A 19,929-nucleotide genomic window follows, 5' to 3' on the forward strand; every position below is an offset into this window, starting at 1 on the left:
TGGGAGGAGGGAGGAGGTGGCGCTTGCGGCGGGCGCGCCGGCAGGCAGGTGGAGGCCCCGCGGGAGTGCGAGCTGCGGACGCCCAGGGACGGGCACCGTGGGCGCAGCGGCGGGGCCCGCCGGTGAGGTTGGCGCCTTGCTGGGCTCGGGGGCCACCGGAGGTTCAGAGCGCGGCGGCGTCCCCGGGGGGCCTGTGGGCTGGGGTTCCGGGGCCGCGGCGGCAGGACAGATGCCCGGGAGCTCCTGGGGCTCTGGAGGTGGCGCTGAGGCAGACGCCGGTCGCTCTGACGCCAGCCTCTCCCGCCCTTTCATTTTGTGCTCAAAGACTAGCATCCCACCGAGGGGCAGGGGCTGGGCGCAGGGCCTAGGAGTGGCATGCGGCGGGTGGGACAGGAGCCAGGACCCCGTCCCCTTGCCCCCCTCCCTCCGTGCCTCGCGGGGTGGGGGTGGCGCTGGGGGCTGACTGGCAGGTGCCCGCAGGCCATCCGGCGGTTCGAGGAGTGCTGCGAGGCCCAGCAGCACTGGAAGCAGTTCCACCACATGTGCTACTGGGAGCTGATGTGGTGCTTCACCTACAAGGGCCAGTGGAAGATGGCCTACTTCTACGCGGACCTGCTCAGCAAGGAGAACTCCTGGTCCAAGGTGGGCTGACACCTAGTGCTGGGCCACCTGGCCATGAGCCCCAGACCCAGGGCCACACCCCCAACTGAGAGCAGGTGACTCAAGCTGAAATTGAAAGGAAACCCTAAGTTCTAATAGGACTTGGGGTTGGTGGGAACCACAGACCGTGAGGAGCGGGCAAAGTTTAAAACTACAGGGTATTAGTCAGGGTTTTTCATCCCAGGGAACAGAAACATGCCCAGGTGCCCAGGTGAGCGCCGACCATAGAGCATTGTTCTGGTGAAGGCGGCCACCAGCTACAGGGGTGTGAGGAGCCCTGCGGTGCGCCAGTCCAACTGGAAACAGTACTTTCAATTTTAATTCTAATTAGTTCAGATTTAAATTTAAAAAGTCACACAGGGGTAGTGGCCACGGTACTGGACTATGCAGGTTGAAAACACAAAAGGTTCACAGAACTGAAAAATTCTAGGCCCCACCGATTTCAGATAGGCTGGATCCAGGAATTTCAAATGGTGTCATCATGGCGTGTTCTGCTCTGTGCAGTGCAGGCAGGTTTTCTCCTTGTGACAGACATGGCCATGGACTCACATCTTCCTTTTGGCTTCAGCCACAGTCACACAGTCGAGGCTGCCTGGTCTGGCATAGATCCCATGTCAGTGCTTGGAACCAGGGGCAGGAAAACTCCTCAGGGATCAAGCGTAGGAGAGAGGTGGTTCTCCGGGAAAAAATGAGGTGATGTTCCCAGAAAAAGTGTTGGTTGGTGGGGGAGCCATTAAAGAGAAGCCATGAAGGCAAAGTGGAGCAAAGCAGATGCCCAAAGTACGTGAAAACTTCCCACCTCGTGGTGAGTGGTGAGAGGAGTAACGGCCATTTTCGTGGTGAGATAGCCCAGAATTTGAACCAAGACTACTCAGGATTGGAGAGATTGGCAGGGGTGTCCAGGGCGGTATTGGCCGGTGTGCACAGCGAGTGTCTGGGTGTCTCTGAGTCCCAATTTCTCGCCCCTCCCCCACCTTTTCAGAACCCTTCCTGGGGCCCAAGCTGCAGGGGAGTTCTTTGGGTTGGGGCAGGCTACTGTGGGCCCAGCACTTGCCTCCCCTCCACGCCCGAAGAGGGAGGCCAAGAGAGGGTATGTAGCTTTCCTGGGCCACGCAGCTGTCGGTGACAGACCCTGGATCTGAAGACCCTTCCTTGTGACTCAGAGGCAGAGGCCTTTGCTTGTCCCTCGTCCCATAAGCCCCACTGAGGAGGCTCCTCTTGGCCTGAGACCACCCTGCTGTGGAAGGTGCTCCCTCAGAGGCAGCCCCGCGCCGGAGTTCATCCCTCTTCACCTCCCACCCCCAGAGGGGCCCACGGCCTCAGGGGACCTGGTTGGGAGCTGGAGCGGCAGCTGGGAAGGGAGGACAGGGTAGCTCACAGCTGCTGGGGCAGGGCCAGGCCTCGCAGGTGTCAGGAGGTCTGCCTGTGACTACATTCTGGCTCCACTCACTGTGACTTGGAGGTGGTCACCCCCCCATCACCTCTTCAGAAGTGCTTCCTGTGAAGTGGGGGGTATCCCCCAACTCCTGGGGCCTCCTTCAATCCGCCCCTGTAGCACTTGGCCACCGGGCACTGCCTCAGCGCAGAGCCTTCCAGGCCCAGGACGCTGAGGCTGCAGTTGGGGGGACAGAAGCCACGCATCCCACGGATTTGGGGAACAGCTGAGAGGCCAGTGCAGCCCGGAGCAGTGATGGGCGACAGGACGCCCAGGTGGCGCGGAGACAGGCGGGGCCTACGGCGCCTCCAGGGCCTCTGGGTTGCTAAACGTGAAGGCTGCGAGGATTCCAGACACGAGCTGACATGAGCTGACATGAGATCAGGGTGGCCCCTGGGCAGCTCCCCAGCTTGCATCCGACGCTTGGGTTTGGCTCTGGTCACCGTCTCAGGGCCCCCGGGGGTGTGAGTGCACGTTGGCGCCGCGCTCAGCGCGGGCTCTGCAGCTCCTTCCCCGTCCTCTGTTCAAAAAAGCCCAGGATGGTGCGGAAGTGGCTGGCTGGGCAGGAGCGCGGCAGGAGCGGAGCGGGAGAGGGCGAAGGAGACCAGCAGCCAGCACGAGGGGGGGGGTGGGGGGGGAGGGCTGCCCCGCGTGCAGATGGCATGTCGGCATCCGCGGGGGAAGGGGGGTGATGTGCCTGGGGGACAGGTGTCCGAGGAGCGCCGCCTCCTCCGCTGCCCGTGGTCCGGGGGCCAGGCCCCTGAAGCCCCCAAACCCCGGGCCCCCTGCAGCTCTGCTCCTGCAAGCAGGCGACGCATATGTCCTTCTGGCCCTGGCCGCGACCCGGCTTGTGGGGAGGGGTCACCCCAGGGCCCTGCCGCTCTTCTGGCCTCTGCTCTCTCAGGCCGTCAGTACTTTATGCTGCCCGCTTGTCACCTTCTTAGACCCACGTTGGTGCCTCCGGCTTTGCTCAGCCTGTTTCTTGTCTGGAAAGTTCTTCCTCAGCTCTCTGAATCTTCCCATTGGGTCTAGTCTGAAGGGGGTGCGTCCCAGAAGCCCTTACTGCCCGGTCCTCCCGCGCCCCCTGGCTGAGCACGCCCTGTAGGTGGGGAGCCTCGACCCGAGCCCCTCGTGGGCAGGCTCCCAGCTCAAGTCCTCCGGGAGCCCCGCTGCTTCAGTCTCTGCCCTGGGGCTCGGCTGTGGGGCTGGCCTCGAGAGGTCCGGAGGGTGGGCGGCTTACATGTTGTCATTGTGCTGTTGCTCTGCCGTGCACAGGCCACCTACATCTACATGAAGGCCGCCTACCTCAGCATGTTTGGAAAGGAGGATTACAAGCCGTTCGGGGATGATGAAGTGGAGTTGTTCAGGTGGGTCCTAGGCCGCAGCCACGTCTGCCCACAGCCACCCACGGCCACCCTGAGCTTTGGGCGGGGAGGGAGGTGGTGGGCTTCTTAACTCCCCGGGCTCTGAGCTGCGGGACTCTCCCCCAGGATGGCCCCACAGCCTCATGCCCTAGCATCACCCCACCTCCTGCTGCTTGTTCCAGCCCGTTCAGGCTGTTCAGAGCCCCTCCGCCCCATGAAAGTGGTTTGTCAGCATCCTTCCCACTGAGCCTTTCTTCTGGTCAGTGGGATAGATGTGGACACTGAGGTGCAGAGAGGTCCCTCCTGCTGAGTTCCCACCAGCCGGGAGAAGCACTGTAGGGAACCAAATGGAGTCCCACAAGATCACATCTAGCCTCTGCCATTTCTTAGTTGTGTCTCTGTGAGCAATTTCAGCAGCTATGAAATGGGAATAACCACCTATGCCTTGCAGGGTTGTTTTGTGAATCAAATAGAACCTGCAAGAGCCTGGTGTAGGGCCTGGAGCCACGAAATGGCACCGCTGTTTTCATTCTTATCTGTACTGCCGTTTGCCTTCTGGCGAAGGGTCTGGGCAGGGCTCAGCCTCAGCAGGCTCACGGGGAGCCTTGGGCCTTCTGGTCAGGAGGGCTGTGCCCAGCTGGGAACCCTGCGCTTCCCACTAGTGCTGTCACATCCTAGTGTGTCTCATTTACCAAGCACCTCTACTTCATCTCAGTTCTTCCAGAAAGCCTGGAGGCTAAGTCTCTGGGGGGAGGAAGGATAATTTTCCCTTTACATTTTTAGTTTCTTGGCTAGAGACTGGCTGAGACACTCCCCAACCCCTAATAAAAGATTAACAGGAGAAAAATAAACCAGAGTTTAGTAACATGTGTACTTCCTGTATACATGGGAGAGACTCAGGAAAACTGAGCAACTGAAATGGCCCAGGCCATCACCTTAAATACCATCCCTAAAGATAAAAAATATTTGGGGTGGGGGAGCCTGTTACGGGAGGTTTTCAGGCAAAGCAGGTAAAGGAGGGTAAGGTGCTTCTGCGGATTTAAGTCTCAGCCTTTTCCTTTGAAAAGAGTTTCTGGGGCTTCTCATCTTCTTCCAGACACAGAGGAGACACCCTGATAAATGGGAGGTCTCTTATAATTGTCTTAGGAAAGCTCAGCTTCTATTAGGTTTTCAGAGCTTTTTCTATATCTGCTGTTTCTTAATCAGCTTAAAATAATCCTTATGCCAAAGAGGCATATTTTGGGGTGACAAATCCTGCCCCCATTCATATCATCAGATCCAATTCAGAGATGAGAAAACTGGCGTCCAGAGAGGTTCCGGTGAATAAGCAAGGGAGATGTTTGGCAAGGAACCTCACAACCAGACCCAGCTGTTTCCTGGGCCTGGAAGGCTCAGGCCTGAGGGTCCCAGCCACACCCAGTGTGTGCAGATCTCAGGGTGGGATGGAGCTGGGTGAGTGAGGCTCCAGATGTGGGAGCTTGCCTAGCTGCATGCATTTTACTCTGCCCGTGGAAACAGCTGAGACGGCCACAACTCACGTGGCAAGTTAAAGGTTTGAGCCGTGTGGTCTTAGGCAGCTCCTTCCCTTCCTCTGGGTGTTAATCTCCCATATGAAACTGGGGTCAGACTTCTGCTGAGCCTTCTGGAAATGAGGCTTGTCTTGGAAGCAAGACAACTAGCAAAGCAGGCCTGCGACGTTTGCTGACATTCTCACCTCTGCCAGTGGGTGTGGAGGAGGCCTCTTACCCAGCCTTAGAAGTGGTCACGTCTGGAGGCAGGGCCTGCGGTGGAAGGCCAGAGCTCCAGGCTATGCTGTAGTCCAACACAGTGCCTCATATAAACTGGGGAAACTGAGGCCCCGAGAGGAGCCAAGCTGGAGAGCCGGCCTCCCTAGGTTTTTCTTCCCCTCATCTCTTTCACAGAGCAGTGCCTGCCCTGAAGCTCAAGATTGCTGGGAAATCTCTACCCACAGAGAAGTTTGCCATCCGGAAATCCAGACGCTACCTCTCTCCCAAACCAGTCTCTTTGCCAATTCCTGCTCTGGTGGGTAGGAGGGTCTAGACTGTCCCTGCGCTTGTTTGGGATTGTGGGGGTTACTGAAAGCCAGAGATACTGCGAGGGCCAGGGGGAAGTGGTTGCGGAGAGAAAGACCTTCATGCCTCAGGGCTCTGGAAAGGGTTTCACAGTTTACCTAGCACTGTGACAGAAGCACACAAATGAGTCTGAGCCAGGCCCTGCTTGATTAAAGTACTGGTCCGGTGGCGGTGGGGAGACAGGGAGGCAGGCTTCAGATGCTTCGAGGTGAAAGTGCCCGGGCAAAGGCATCACTCAGCTGTTTATGTTCCCACACATCTGTTTTAGTCCTGCCATATTTTAATGGTTTACACTGTCCCCCTCACTGGACCACGTTCTCCTAAGGCCCAGGACCGTGTTCTGTTCAAGTCTATAATAGCTAACAGTGTTATTGGGCACGGGCTGTGTTCTTTATACCCATTGCTTCATTTGATCCTCACAACCACCCTGTGTAGATGTTGGTGTATCCCGATTTTACAGATGGGGTAAGAAGGCATAAGAGATAAGCAGGAAGATAAAATATCTAAGAAATAGGTAAGATATAAGTAGATGAAATAACTCCTCTGGATCACACAGCTAGTGACTTGTTAGATTTTAAACCTAGAATGGTTTTAGAGCCCAGATTCTGAATGATGCTAATTCCACTCATGATTTTAGCAGGAATTAGAGAAGTTTCTAGCTTGTTAAGTCTGTTATTCAAATACTAAGGTAGCCAAAAAAGTAGAAAGGCACTGTTTTTTTCTGGTCCTGGCCCCACTGTTCACCAACTATGACCTTCGATAGGGTTCCCCTTCTCTTAATGTAAAATCAGGGGTAATATATACCTTGCCTGTTTCATACAGCAGTATGAGACTTAGCTGATAAAATGTTAAATATTTATAAATAAAAAAATTTGATTAATATAGAATTTATGTATTTCTGAACCAATTTTGAAACTTTAAAATGTACAATAAAAAAAAATAAAACGTACAATAAAACTATTATCATATGGGGGATGAAAGGGCAACAAGTGACTATACCAAAAATTCAGGAGAGAATTTCCCAAACTATAATCTGCAAAATGCTTTTTATGCCTAAAACAGTCTGTGATTAAATATATTTGGGACAGACCAGCCTAAACAAAGTTGATATACTGTGGATCTTTTGGAGCCTTATATGATAATATGTATAGTAAGTCTCCAAGAATAAGCTGAAAATGATTTTTTCCCCTAACCTTTTGAGCCACAGACACCTATTTTTTTGCAGGAACATTTGCTACCTTGGGACCATATATACCATTAGAGGAATACTGGTTCTAAACTTAAGTTTCCTCCCTAGAACATAACAAGAACCAAAGCTGTAACATGTTTTTAGAACTTTTTGTATACAAATCACTTTCACATCTATGACCTGGTTCCATAGTTTAGGAAATGCTAATGGAATTATAAATAAACATCCAACTTAGTATTCTGATATTCCTGGCAGCCAAAGCCAAGAAAGGTATCAGGATGTGTGTTGCAATTTTCATGATGGCCCTTCAAGCCCAGTGCCTCGGGGGAAGAGAGACAAGGTGACACAGTCTTAAGAGCCAGAAGGGCCTTTAGTGATCCTCTGATCTGAGCTACACATTTTACAACTGGGGAAACTGAGACCCTACTGGGGAGGAAACCTTTGGACTGACTTCCTCCCTTGCCCTCAGGAAATGATGTACATTTGGAACGGCTACGCTGTGATCGGGAAGCAGCCGGAACTCACGGACAGGATCCTTGGGATTATCACCAAGGCTGAAGAGATGCTGGAGAAGGGCCCAGGTGACCACCCCCGGGCCCTTGAACCTGCCAGGCTGAGTCACATCACAGGTCTTTACAGTTACAGGTTCCCTCTACCAAAAATGTCCTTCTCTACCCTGGTTAATGGTCCTTTGCCTTTCTAGACTGAGTTTCAGTGGCATTTCTCCTCATTGTCCCTTGTCCCCCAGGTAGGGTTAAGGCCTCTTCTGGGCTCCCACAGCCCCTGGGCTCCCACGTCAATCCTTTTTTTTTTTTTTTTTTTTTTTTTTTAATTTTTATTTATTTACTTATGATAGTCACAGAGAGAGAGAGAGAGAGGCAGAGACACAGGCAGAGGGAGAAGCAGGCTCCATGCACCGGGAGCCCGATGTGGGATTCGATCCCGGGTCTCCAGGATCACGCCCTGGGCCAAAGGCAGGCGCCAAACCGCTGCGCCACCCAGGGATCCCTCCCACGTCAATCCTGATCTCACTACATTGTCACTGTGTCAGTATCTGTTTTTCCTTCCCAGTTATGAACTTCCTGAGGACAGTGACTATGGGTCAGTTACCACTCTGTCCCCAGGGCCCAGCAGAGTAGGGGCTCTGCGAGTAACTGTCGCAGAAATAAACGAGCCTGCCTTCTTCCCTCACTCCCCTATTCTCAGAGAATGAGTACTCAGTGGATGATGAGTGCTTGGTGAAGTTGCTGAAAGGCCTCTGCCTGAAATACCTGGGCCGTGTCCAGGAAGCTGAGGAGAATTTCAGGAGCATCTCTTCCAAGTAAGTGCCTAGGTGGCTGCTCCCAGCCCGGGTGGCCGGCCTACTGCTGGGCCCGGGTCTCCTGGATAGAACTGGCTGGGTTCTCCTCCCTCACGAGCGCTCCAGTGCTTGACCCTAGCCCACCCCCCTCACTGCACTTGTACTAGTGTCTGTTCTACGCCAGGGTCCTTACTGGGCAAGATCATCGGATCCCATTCCCTGGGGCCACCAGCCCGGCCAACCACAGGAGTCCAACACTGAACTTTCAGGGGAATGGTGCCCCCTAGAGTTTGTAACTCAACTCCGCCCTTGAGGAGCACAAGCATTATAGGCAGAAGCTTTAGGAACTCCATCTGGTATGATCAAGACTGTGCTTGAGGCAAGCAGTGCCCTGAGGAGGGACCTAAACATACTGCGAGATAAGGCTTCCCAGGGAGGCCATCTCAACTGGGAAGTTTATTAGGCAGAGAAAGGAAAGCAGGAGTTTTGAGTAGGTACCTGGGCACAAGGAAAACACGGAAGGTCGGGGTAACAGTGATTAAGTCCTTCCCTGCCTGGGTGAAGTTACAGAGGGACAGGGTTACAGAGGAAGTAAGGGGGACTAGACGGAGAAGGGATGGATGTTTTGCTTATATGGCCGAACTTTATCCTGTAGACAGAAGATCCGAGAAGAATACTTCACAGGGCAGATTTGGGTTTTAAAAGGTGACCTCTGGGGCAGCTTGGAGGATGGGTCAGAAGAGCCAGCCTGGAGACAGGAGACTTCCTAATTTCGTAAACCATTTCCCCTGGACCAGGGGGGTCGGGGACAAAGGTGGGCATGGGCAAAGGACAGGCACAAGCCAGAAGTTGTTGGGGCCCTAGGTGCAGAGGACTGGAAAGCCCTGCTGGCGATCATAAACCTTTCTACGGCTAAGAGTCTCCCCCAACTAGGCTTCATTGTCAGGGAGACGTGCATGAGGGCCCGGATCAGATCTTTCCACGCGGAGAGGGCTCAGGACGAACCCGAAGGATATCCAAGAGCAGGGCCTGTAAGCCATATTCTTCTCTGTCCTACAGTGAAAAGAAGATTAAATATGACCACTACTTGATCCCAAACGCCCTGCTGGAGCTGGCCCTACTGTTTATGGAGCAAGGCAGAAACGAAGAGGCTGTCAAACTCTTGGAAACTGCCAAGTAAGGCGTGGGTAGCACTGGTCTCTCCTTTGTTCCCCCCAAGCTCAGGAGACAGGAGCAGAGGCAGCAGGGAGGGTGCTGGTAAGGGCATTATGGGAGTCCAGAGGCCAGGCCTGGTCCCTGGGAACCCCGCAAGGATCGGGATCCCAGAAATAGGGAATGAATTACCCAGGGTCGCACCACAGGCCCAACTGCAGAGCTAGTAGAAGACCCAGGTCTGCCACCTTCTGGCCCCATGGATTTCTCTCTTAAAATAATTCTGTCAGGCCTGGGGACTCAGCAGGCGTGGAGTAGTTCAAGGGTACCTACCAGGGTGAGGGCACTGTGTGGGATCTGTGAGTCCACACTGGGCAGGGCCCACCTCTTCGGACAGAGAGCCTCCTTGGCCTGGTAGCCTCCTGCAGCTCAGACTGAAGGAAGAACACTTCCCAGGGCAGCCTTACAGGTCTGATTCTTTGCTTTTTTCCAGGCAAAACTACAAGAATTACTCCATGGAGTCAAGGACACATTTTAGAATCCAGGCAGCCGTACTCCAAGCCAAGTCTTCCCTAGAGAATGGCACCAGATCCACGGGCTCAGTGTCTTTGTAGTTTTATACAGCACTCCCTCCCAGGCTGGAAGACAGAGACACGGACAGAGCTCCTGGAAACATTTCAAAAAGATCCCCCCACCCCCCGCCCTGCCTTTGGGCCCCACCGGTGCTCCAGCGGGACAGCGCGACATAGGTATCCACTCGGAAGGGAAGCCGGCATTCTCACCAGTGCGGCCAAGGGCCTTCAAGGAGAGTGGGTGGGGCCCTCGGCCTGCCCTGTCACACATACGGGTACTTGTTTTTCACTGTGATGTTTAAGAGAATGTATGAACAGTTTACATTTTCCTTAGAAATATATTAATGGGATCACAGTTGGCTTAAAAGAAAAACTGTAAATCTTTGTTTCAACCCATACTGATCTGAAGGTAAATCTACAGATGATGCTTTTTCAAAATTCAGCAGTGTCTCAGCTTCCAAGGCCAAAGACCCCATCAAGGCTTCTGAGTGCTGGGCAAGAGGTTGCACAGGCACCTACACCTTACTTCTTACACTTCATTTTCACTCCCTTAGTAACTTTCTAATTAAAAAAAAAATCAGATGAGTATTATTTCACTAAAAAGACCTGTGAGTCTATCTACAGGAAAAAAAAAATCAATCTTCATTAATAAGGACTGAGAGTTGCTGAGGCCTGACGGAACGGGAGCTTTGTGGCTCTTTCTGCACCAAAGCCAAGACGTCGTGGGGGAGGGTCTCAACACCAGTCTGCATCCTCACTGTGCCCACGGGAACCAGCTGGGAATAAGTCACAAAACAAAAATCCTCTGTGCTTTACTATGAGGTACATTTATTTCCTGACAGCATTTTTCTTAGAATGGTTATATTCTTGGCCTGTTGTGTATGTTTTAGATTTTTCAGTTAAGAGAAAAGATATTTAAGTAATAAAACTCACACACTTAAGAGATCACGCAACATCTATTTCAGTAGAGTATGTGTTGCTTGAATTCTTGGGCAAGGCAGAGTCTGGATCAGAAGCCATATGGCCCAGGTATGTTTTATTTAGACAACATGATGCCTTAAATGTTTTAAAATAAGTTACTGACATTTAAAGATGGGGAGATCGCAACAAATCTGGTTTCTGGCCTCTTATTTAAAAAGAAAATCCAACCTGGCAACATCCCTATAGAACAAGGCAACAATCAGAGCTGAGTAGAGGCTGCTTTAAACTCCCATATTCTCCTTCTGGGCTCTCAAAGCATCTGAATTTGCAAGCTCCAGGGCTGTTACAGTGAGAGCTCCAGTTCAGTGACCATATGCCCAGCTAAGGACGGCATACTTCAACTTCACCATTTCCCTGGAGGAAGAAAATCATGTACACAGTAAAAATACTCATCTGTGAAATGTGTCTCCTCAGAGATGAATGCAATTTCTGTAAGGGAAGAACCACAGACAACTTCCTAATCTTCTGGAATTCTGGACTTTTAGCCAACACCTATGAACATCTGCCATGGGCTGGGGAGGTTAACCTATTAACACAGGCAAGCAGCCTTCTGTGACTAATACCGAATGAAGTCATAGGTTTTAAGTAAAGCAAACTCTCATTAGGAAAACAAAACCCTCATTCAAGATCGTTTTGCACTTAGTACTGTCAGAGCAGAAATGCTATGAAAAAAAATTTCTCATTTTGTTAGATCTAGACACAGAATGCTCGCCACCAAGAGCAAGTCCTTTGCAAGCTTGCTCTCCAGGGCAGCCTGAGCCTAGGTTGTCAGGCAGGGAGGGTGACAGCAGTGACTAGAACCAGGCTACTGGAGGAGGGTGGCCTTTCATGGTTCCTTCACATACAGGAACGCTAGTACCTACCGCTGCAGATAGATAACAGCACGCTGGTCACAAGATACCAAGCACAGTTTGTAAAATTGCAGTTAACAAAAAACTTAAACATTCATTTTAGGCACTTAAAAAAAATGTATGCCAGGATGGTTTCCTTGTCAATGTTATTACCGATTTCCTGCTGGGCTTCATTAATGAGCCGAGGTCACCTGACCTCTGTCTGCTGCTGTGGCCACAGTCTGGCTGGTAAGAGAAGTTAGTGGGTTTGGGCTCCTTTATGCCACCTGCGGCTGAAGACATCTATTAAAAACATGTTTATGAAGTTGGGTGAAAATGTCAGGTGTCTACCACCATTATCTTTGTTCAGAAACTTTGAAAGTGAATATTCTGTCCTGGGCTGCTTCTATCTCCTTTGAGCCACTTCTAGTTGTTATGTCTCTAATAGTGCAGAGCTTTCTAGCACATGTACCCGGGAGAGGCAGCTAGCTTCCAGGTGGAGAATTCTGGCCTCGAAGTAAGGAGACCTGAATTCGAGTCCCCATTTTGTTACTAATTTTCAGAGTGACCTTGGAAAAGTCATGGACTCTCAAAAGATTAGTAATTTGCACTAGATTAAGGCTCTTTCCTGCTGTCAATGGTTCTGAGTGTGACTCTGGTCCCATGTTTCTGGATTTTCACATCCAAAATGAGGTAAGGCTATGTACCTCCCTACCTGCTGCCAAAGCCTGGTATCCCTAAGCGACTCTGCGAGAAACAGCAGGCTTTCTCGTGGGCCTCGACAGTAGCCCAGCACGGGAGAGCCAACATCTTCATTTGGGGAAAGGCTAAATCCTGATACACAGAGGAGCTCTGCTGTTCGGAAGCAGTGACTACGTAACACGATCTACACAGGCCCTGGCCATGGAAAGTCTACCTCCGCCTCTCATGGGCACGGGCCTCGGACTGGCAGGGCGGCTTCCAGCACTGTGCTGGCCCCTATCAGCTCTCCCGTGTGTTGGCAGGATTCCCAATTCCTTATCTCAAGTCGGAATGGGAGTGCTTCCAAGACAGCTTTCGTCATTCGTGGCAGAAAGTCATAACCTGACAGCAAAGCCGGGACCCTAAAAGGCCAATGCCAACACAAGACTTGGCTGAGACCCAGGTGGAGGAGTTCCAGCAACTGAATGGCACCAGGAGGTTTTCAGAAAGCCTCTGCCAGCTGAGTGTTAGAATCATGAAGAAAAAAAAAAAAATCAGACTTTTCTCTGGAGTTACTCCCAAGTTTGTTTATTCTAAGATGCTGAGGACAAGACAGTCTTTTTCTTTGCTTTAAATTGAAAGCCTAACAACTGTTTCCTTATGTTAGCACCATCATACTAATTCACTAATAAATGAGAGGTGCTTGGATTCTGAAAACCAAGCAAAAATGGGAACTTCTCATACACACCTACCTCAGATGTAGCTTTTCCAAGGTTGGAAAATGCTTTTTTGCTTAGGTTAGCACAGCTCTTGAAATCTAGTACAAAGTTCATCACTGCTGAACAGGTTAGGTCCACAAACAAGGAAACCCATTTGGCAGCTTGAAAAATCCATTTCCAAATGAGCAATGTATGAATTGCTTTTACTCTATAAAGCCAACTGTTAAGTGACAAAATAGAACAGCCGTTCCCTTGGGAGGACAGTTACGAAAGGTTGCTATGGACTTCTACAAGCTGACATTCGAGTTTAATCAGACACATCACAGGTAACACCTCACTAATGACTGGATTGGGTTTTATTTTTCCTCATATCATTAGCAAATTGTTCAGAACACCAGATTCCATATGCTCTGGGTGTTTTGAAAAATAATGGCTAATATTAAGTGCTCGCTATTTACCTGTTGCTAGTGTAAGCACTTTACATGTCATTCTCGTAACCACTCTATGAAGTAGGGACTAATACACATGAGAAATGGAGACAAAGGGTAAAGAACTTGCCTAAGATCACACAGCTATCATGCAGCAGAGATTTAAAGCTGGGCACCTGAATTCTAAAGCCACACTTTGCTGAACTGCTGGTAAAATTATCAACTTAAAGTTGAATCTGACTTATACTGACCTCTGGGCCACTACTGCGGATGGGAAAGGTGCTGGCTAATAGCTCACACAGCAGAAATCCTGTGGCATGGCTCTGGAACTGGCAGATGTGACCTATTTCCACACTTCCTGAATGGACCGTGCTGGAGGCCAATCTCGGTGTCCGATCCTGACCCTGACGCATGATCCTGGCTTCCCGATTCACACGTTGTCCAAGACTTGCCTTTGGAACCTAAATGGCGAGGGGAACCATTAGGAGGCCTTCCCCAGGAAGCTGGGCTCATTACTTTTGCAAAGCAACCAAATCTCACAGGGTTCACCACTAGGACCAGACTCTGGAGGTAAACCCTCAGCTACCTTGTTTCAACTTTTCTCAGGGCCAAGAAATCCGGAGTCTACAAGCACTGATGCTGCTCCTCCTTTGATCAGGATCAGTTTTAGATGCTTCGAGTCTATACCTTGATAATGCTGCTTCATTCATATGCAGAGAAAAAAACTTTCTGTGGAGGCATTTAAAGAAGACCGTCTTCCAGTGGAAAGTAGTTTTTCTCAAGAAAAAAAATGTAAAAGAAAGTTCTCTCTCCTGAAGTTGTCTTAAAAACTTTATGAAAACAGTAAATGGTTTTAGTTGATCAACAACATTAAACAGGTGGATCCAGCTGTTGCTCTGACCAAAGACTATTGCACAGAGTGCTAATACGGACAAGAACAATGTGGACAATTAAAACATAGATAAATCCAAATCCCTTTTGTACAGTTTTGCTGAAGCCCCTAACAAAATTTTATGGATTAGGAAATGGGTTGTAAAGGGACTCATGGATTCTGTTTCCAAGCTAAAGAGCAAGGAAATAGCCAAAATAGAAAAGCAATACTCATACCTGGACAATCAACCTCTGAATCAAGGAGCACCCAGTCATGCTGTTATTTTTTAAACTACCACTATGTAATTTATAAAATTATAAATTTATAAACTGGGTAGAATTAACTGGGCTAATCTTTTTTGTGTGGGATATTTTTAGATCCACAGGCTCTCAGAAAACAAATTACAAACTATATTTAAAAATTAACATTGCCAAAATACATGTGCCTCATCCATTTATTAATGTGTCATTTTAATATAAACCTTAATGTGTTGTAATTTAGCTCTTAGGAGCTTAGAAGAAAAAAAGGTATTTCTCTCTAGTAAAAATACTTTATGTGCAGAGCTAATTAATAGCCAACTTAAGTTGGCTTTAACTTTCCCTAAATACATAGAATTAACTTCGTATATCTTTCAAACCACTTAGAAAAAGTACTATTTTTAAGATGTTTATATTATACAATCAAACGTTTACCGTTACTCTATTAAATCCTTATGTTTCATTTGATTACCACACACGAAAGCCATAAATCTGGATTGTATTAAATCACTGCCTAGCCATAGGCAAATACATGTTTTCATCCACAAAACTGAGAAAAAAATTCTTTCAGAGACCACTTGTAATGGCTCTCAGGAAAACCTCATCTAATAATAGGTCAATCAGTAATTATATTCAATAACAAGCATTTATTAATGAGCACCTAAAGATGTTTTGTGTATATCTTTAAGGAAAACAATGTATTTAAAGAGATGAATGGGGGATCCCTGGGTGGCTCAGCGGTTTGGCGCCTGCCTTTGGCCCAGGGCGCGATCCTGGAGTCCCGGGATGGAGTCCCGCGTTGGGCTCCCAGCATGGAGACTGCTTCTCCCTCTGCCTGTGTCTCTGCCTCTCTCTCTCTATGTCTATCATAAATAAATAAAAAAAAATAAAGAGATGAATGGGCAGATCCCATCTTAACAGGTAGGCTAGCCTATAATTAGATCATTCCTGAAGAGAGCAGGAACACAGCACAGCCTTCATGAATAGAAGAGGCATGAAATTGATGCAAACGAGACCTCAATGGCCAAATATTTAGGAATGGAGACTAGGAGGGAAGAAATTAGAAGGAATTCAGCTAAGTTCTCAAAGGATTAATAAAAAACACAGTCAGGAAAAGCCAGCTCAGGATGCTGACGGCTCTTCTGCCCATACTTCCCATGATGGAGCTACACTGAACGCATAGCGCAGTGTAGCATTAGAGCAGGGGAGCTGCGGAGAGGGTACAGGATGGATTATAAACTAGCTTCTCTTTCATCCATCCAGGAAAAGACCACATGATCTTTACAGTCAGTGAGTAAATTTAAAAGTACTTGAGATACTACCCAATCCCACTGTTCTCATGTTCACTAATTTCAAAATTAAAGGCTTATGAAATTAGCTGAGGCTACTATAGTGGCTGCCGTGCAATCGGCTGGCTCTGAGACAATGCTAGGCGATGCCTTTGAGCAGAGGTAACCACCAAACTGCTTACATTTCTGAATCATGCCAAAGAAACTTACCTTCTTCACTGCTTACCATTTTAGTCTCAGAAATCTAGGCAGGTCTGCTTTTGACTATTATTCCTTTGTAAAATATGTGCTTCCTTATGACCAGGCTTTGTGTGCAAAGAAAGTTAGCCCAATGCTCACCGTACTCTGTAAAATCATACGGGCTTATGTAGGGGACACCAACAGGAGGAAATCTTTTCCTGGTTTAAGACATTCTCTATAAAGAACACTCAGAATTGAAAAGGTTTTTGTGAACCGAAGTATTTCAACTAACTTCTAGGTTTACACTTAAGATTTCTTTTACTTTTTCCTGGTCAGGCTTTTCAGACATTTCAAATCCTATAGCCAACCTTGAATGCATCTTCCCTAAATCGAAATGTTGCACCTATTATTTGGCTTCAGAAAATCTGAAGCTATCAAGCTTCTAAATTTATGATTAGATGGTATTAAATGCCACATAAAAAATACTTCCCAAGTTTATAAACTTAGAGATTAAAATTATACACCATTTAAAAGAAAGGATTAGATAATTTGGGGAATATTCTTACATAAACAACTCTAACTGTAGCCCTTTACAACTGTATTATAACTTTATTTAACTTAGTAAAAGCCAAAATTGATAGTTCTTAACATGGTGTATGGAAATCAAAATTAAAGAATACAAAGTACCTTAAAAATTTTTTTTCAGCTCAATTCTAGTTCCTTCACTATTACTGCCAAACTTCTGTGAAAGAAGCCTTGCAATAAAGACTAACAGCAACATTAGTTTTTAAAAGTTCACTTACCAATTTTAACAATCTAGAAAAAAGGAAAGTCAGACATGTATAAGTAGAAAACACAAGGATAAAAAAAGTAATATCTATGAAAATATTGCACAACTTCAGGTGTTTCCTCCAAATTTGCTTTATGTAATTGAGTGGATATAAATTAATGAACAAAAACTTAAGCAAGATACATGTAACAATTTAACAGAACCTGATAATCTAATTTTCAGTTTTTCTCAAATTCATCTTTAAGTCTTTCCATCATGGGGCTCATAAGAAAATTAACCAACATATGGATACTACAGTCTAGTGTCAAATCTTTAAGTATTTATGACATACTGAATTCCTCTACAATGCAATTTTGAAGAACCCTCAAGATACTTGTGTTTTGTATGTAGAAAAGTGTTAGAGTCAAATATTCAACTCAATATTAAATAAACATTTCTGATGTTAGATTGAGATTGCTTCTCCTTTTGCTAATGAATGATATACTTAGCTGTATAATATCACTGAGCTGAACAAATAAGTCACCTCTGAGTACATAAGGAAAAATAAACACATGCTAAATGGATAAAACATTACAAACTACATCTTTACTAAACCATCTATACCTCTAACACCTCTAACACTTCAGAAGCTTAGAGATTCAGAGTGTTCTTACATTAACTGCAAGAAAGATAAAGGAGAAATTCCCTCTTTGAGATCACAACTATGAAGTCATATGGTTATACAAATTCTGCGTTTGTGTGCAAAACATGAATACGTTTATCTTAATTCTCCCTGCTTAGACTTGTCAGCCAGCAGGACTTTTCCTTTCAAAGAAACAGACTGAGATGTGTTTTATATAACTTCAATAACCTCAGCACTACAATAATAAGAGATGCAGTATCCTTTTGCTATGGTTCAAGACAATAAGGGAAGGAGGTCGCAAGAAAGAATAAATCAAAACTGTTAGAACTGAGCAACTTTTCTCAGTTTCACCATGGTGCCACTTTCATTTTACATAAGCATGGTGGCATAATTCAAGCTCCATAAATCAGAAATCTTAATATTTAAAATTTACCTTGACTTTTAATTATTACCATATTAACAACCAAAGTAATTAGATAAAACACACAGGAAAGGGTAACAGTAAACCCCACTTTACTAGAGTTGGTTTCTTGACATTAACTCAGTGTTTATAGAAAAGGGATAGTGCATCTCAGTTTGCTTACAAGCTAGGAGATCACTTTGAATTCTGCATTTCCTAACTGCAAACAGATATAGCACTTATAACAGGTTATAAATAAACTGGTTTTCAAGCATAGAGCCAGCCCCAACGATAATAATACACTATTTAAAAAGACCTAAGGCAATGAATTCCATTTCCAATGGAAAAAAAGAACTGTGCAAACAAGCTTAAAACTACTTTTTTTGTGCCAGTGTTATAAAATGTAGCTTTTAATAAAACCTTGACCCAAATGCCAGCAACTTCAGAAAAGAATTTGGGTGGGGGGGAAAAAGAGAGTTATTTCATTTAGGAAAAACAACCACTATCTTTTTCCTAATCTTCAACACACACAATTTAAACATATACAGCTGCTGTAACACTTTACACAATTCCTATGTACTGGAGCATAACAAGATCTAAATACAATTATATTTTTAAACACTGGGTCAAGGCTTTACATAAAAATACCATCCTACTTTTCCCCCTAAGTTTCTAAAATATCACATATTTTTTTCCCCAACATCTGCAGCCATTCAGGAATTTTTAGGAAACTTTTGTGCATGATCTTAATTCCTAATCCCTGACTCTTTGGGCTCAGTGACAAAAGATCAAAACCACCAAAAAATGATGGTTCACTTGAAGTCAGACCAGAGACCCTGGCTCAATTAGTCTCGTAGGACGAAAGCAGTGCTGCATCAACTGGCTCCATGCAAGAGGGGCACGTGAAGGATCTCATCAACCAGTCATCTATACAGTCCAGGTGATAGATGTGCATGCACGGCAGAAATCGAATTGGGTCCCCATAAACAAAGTCCATCATACAGATAACACACCTGTTGGGGGTGAGGGAGAGAGAAATCAGAAAGCATTTTTTAGAGAAGTGATGTATCTAGAATACTCTTTAAAATCCCATTACAAAGACTGTTAATCCGAACAGATGAAAATGGCTTGCTTGTCATCCTACCAAAGCATGCAAACTGATTTTTCCTAATAAGCATTAATCCATCAGCAATCTCTCATTTTGATCCGCTGGAAATTCATGGGAGTTTGAGAGCTATCAACAGAGCAAAGAGAAATGGACCACGTGGGGATCAGGTCCATTCCTAGAACTGCACTTGTAAAATAGCTACATATTATACAAGACACCCAAAGAATGTGATGCTTCAGGTAGGAAGCCATCAGATCAACTCTGTTTACATGAACTCAGTTTTTAATGTACACCCAGGAGTAAGACAGTTTTCATTTTAATAACTATGTAAAAAACCATCACTAATTTTAGCCTACTTAACTGAGCTGCTGTAGCTAAAGATCTCTTCATTAACCCTAGTTTCAGATTCACGGCATTTTTTCCTACAGGTTTAAGAAGGAACCCAGTGCTGTAGGATTTCAGAAGTCCGTATTCAAGACAGGTTCTTAAGTACTAGCACTAAATCGTGCTATGAGTCAAAACAACTAAGCATCAACATAGTATAGTAGAGTATGTCTTTGTTGGCAAGATCATTCTCAACCTATAAGAAGTACTCATTAGGGATTCTTAGACAGTAATGAGATCTGAGGACAAAAACTTCCCAGAAGTAAAATTTGATATTCAACTCATCAGGCTTAATAAAATTATTCCTCAAATTAAAAAAGGATTTAAGATTTTCCTCATTGTCACTAAAACTCCTTAACAATTTTAATACTGCATAATCTACCAAAGTTTTCCTATGCCACGATTAACTATACTTCTACTCTTAAGTAAAACCATGGTGAATATCTTTGTATATAAAGCACTAGGAGTTGGACTGAGGTACACACTTTAGGACAGATCTCTAGAGCTGACGGTCTCAAACAGTATAGATCTGAGAAGGTCCTTGACATATTGCCAAATTGCTTTCCTAACTGACAAGGCCACCAGCACAATCACACATGAATCATTTTAACTGACATCAACTGT

General features: G+C 46.6%; 2 protein-coding genes across 15 annotated transcripts in view; one reads left to right on the forward strand and one right to left on the reverse strand.

Annotated features, from left to right (window-relative positions):
• The window catches only part of TTC39A (tetratricopeptide repeat domain 39A), a 37,292-nt gene extending 26,579 nt beyond the window's left edge, over positions 1–10,713 (forward strand). For 8 of the 13 annotated variants that reach the window (XM_035699083.2, XM_049094541.1, XM_049094537.1 and 5 more), the window contains 7 exons: positions 481–642; positions 3,371–3,462; positions 5,382–5,502; positions 7,211–7,370; positions 7,948–8,062; positions 9,101–9,217; positions 9,687–10,713. In XM_035699083.2, coding sequence (XP_035554976.1) covers positions 481–642; positions 3,371–3,462; positions 5,382–5,502; positions 7,211–7,370; positions 7,948–8,062; positions 9,101–9,217; positions 9,687–9,807 — 888 coding nt within the window. In that variant the 3' untranslated portion in view covers positions 9,808–10,713. Of the gene's footprint in view, positions 1–480; positions 643–3,370; positions 3,463–5,381; positions 5,503–7,210; positions 7,371–7,947; positions 8,063–9,100; positions 9,218–9,686 lie in introns of those variants that run through there. The other 5 variants (XM_049094539.1, XM_025420113.3, XM_049094536.1 and 2 more) reach the window with 4 other exon arrangements.
• A 6,193-nt stretch (positions 10,714–16,906) lies between these two features.
• The window catches only part of RNF11 (ring finger protein 11), a 36,128-nt gene continuing 33,105 nt past the window's right edge, over positions 16,907–19,929 (reverse strand). For both annotated transcript variants that reach the window (XM_025420117.3, XM_035699084.2), the window contains exon 3: positions 16,907–18,826. In XM_025420117.3, coding sequence (XP_025275902.1) covers positions 18,655–18,826 — 172 coding nt within the window. In that variant the 3' untranslated portion in view covers positions 16,907–18,654. The remainder of the gene's footprint in view (positions 18,827–19,929) is intronic.

This window comes from Canis lupus, chromosome 15 (assembly GCF_003254725.2).
Source record: "Canis lupus dingo isolate Sandy chromosome 15, ASM325472v2, whole genome shotgun sequence".
NCBI classification, from domain to species: Eukaryota; Metazoa; Chordata; class Mammalia; order Carnivora; family Canidae; genus Canis; species Canis lupus.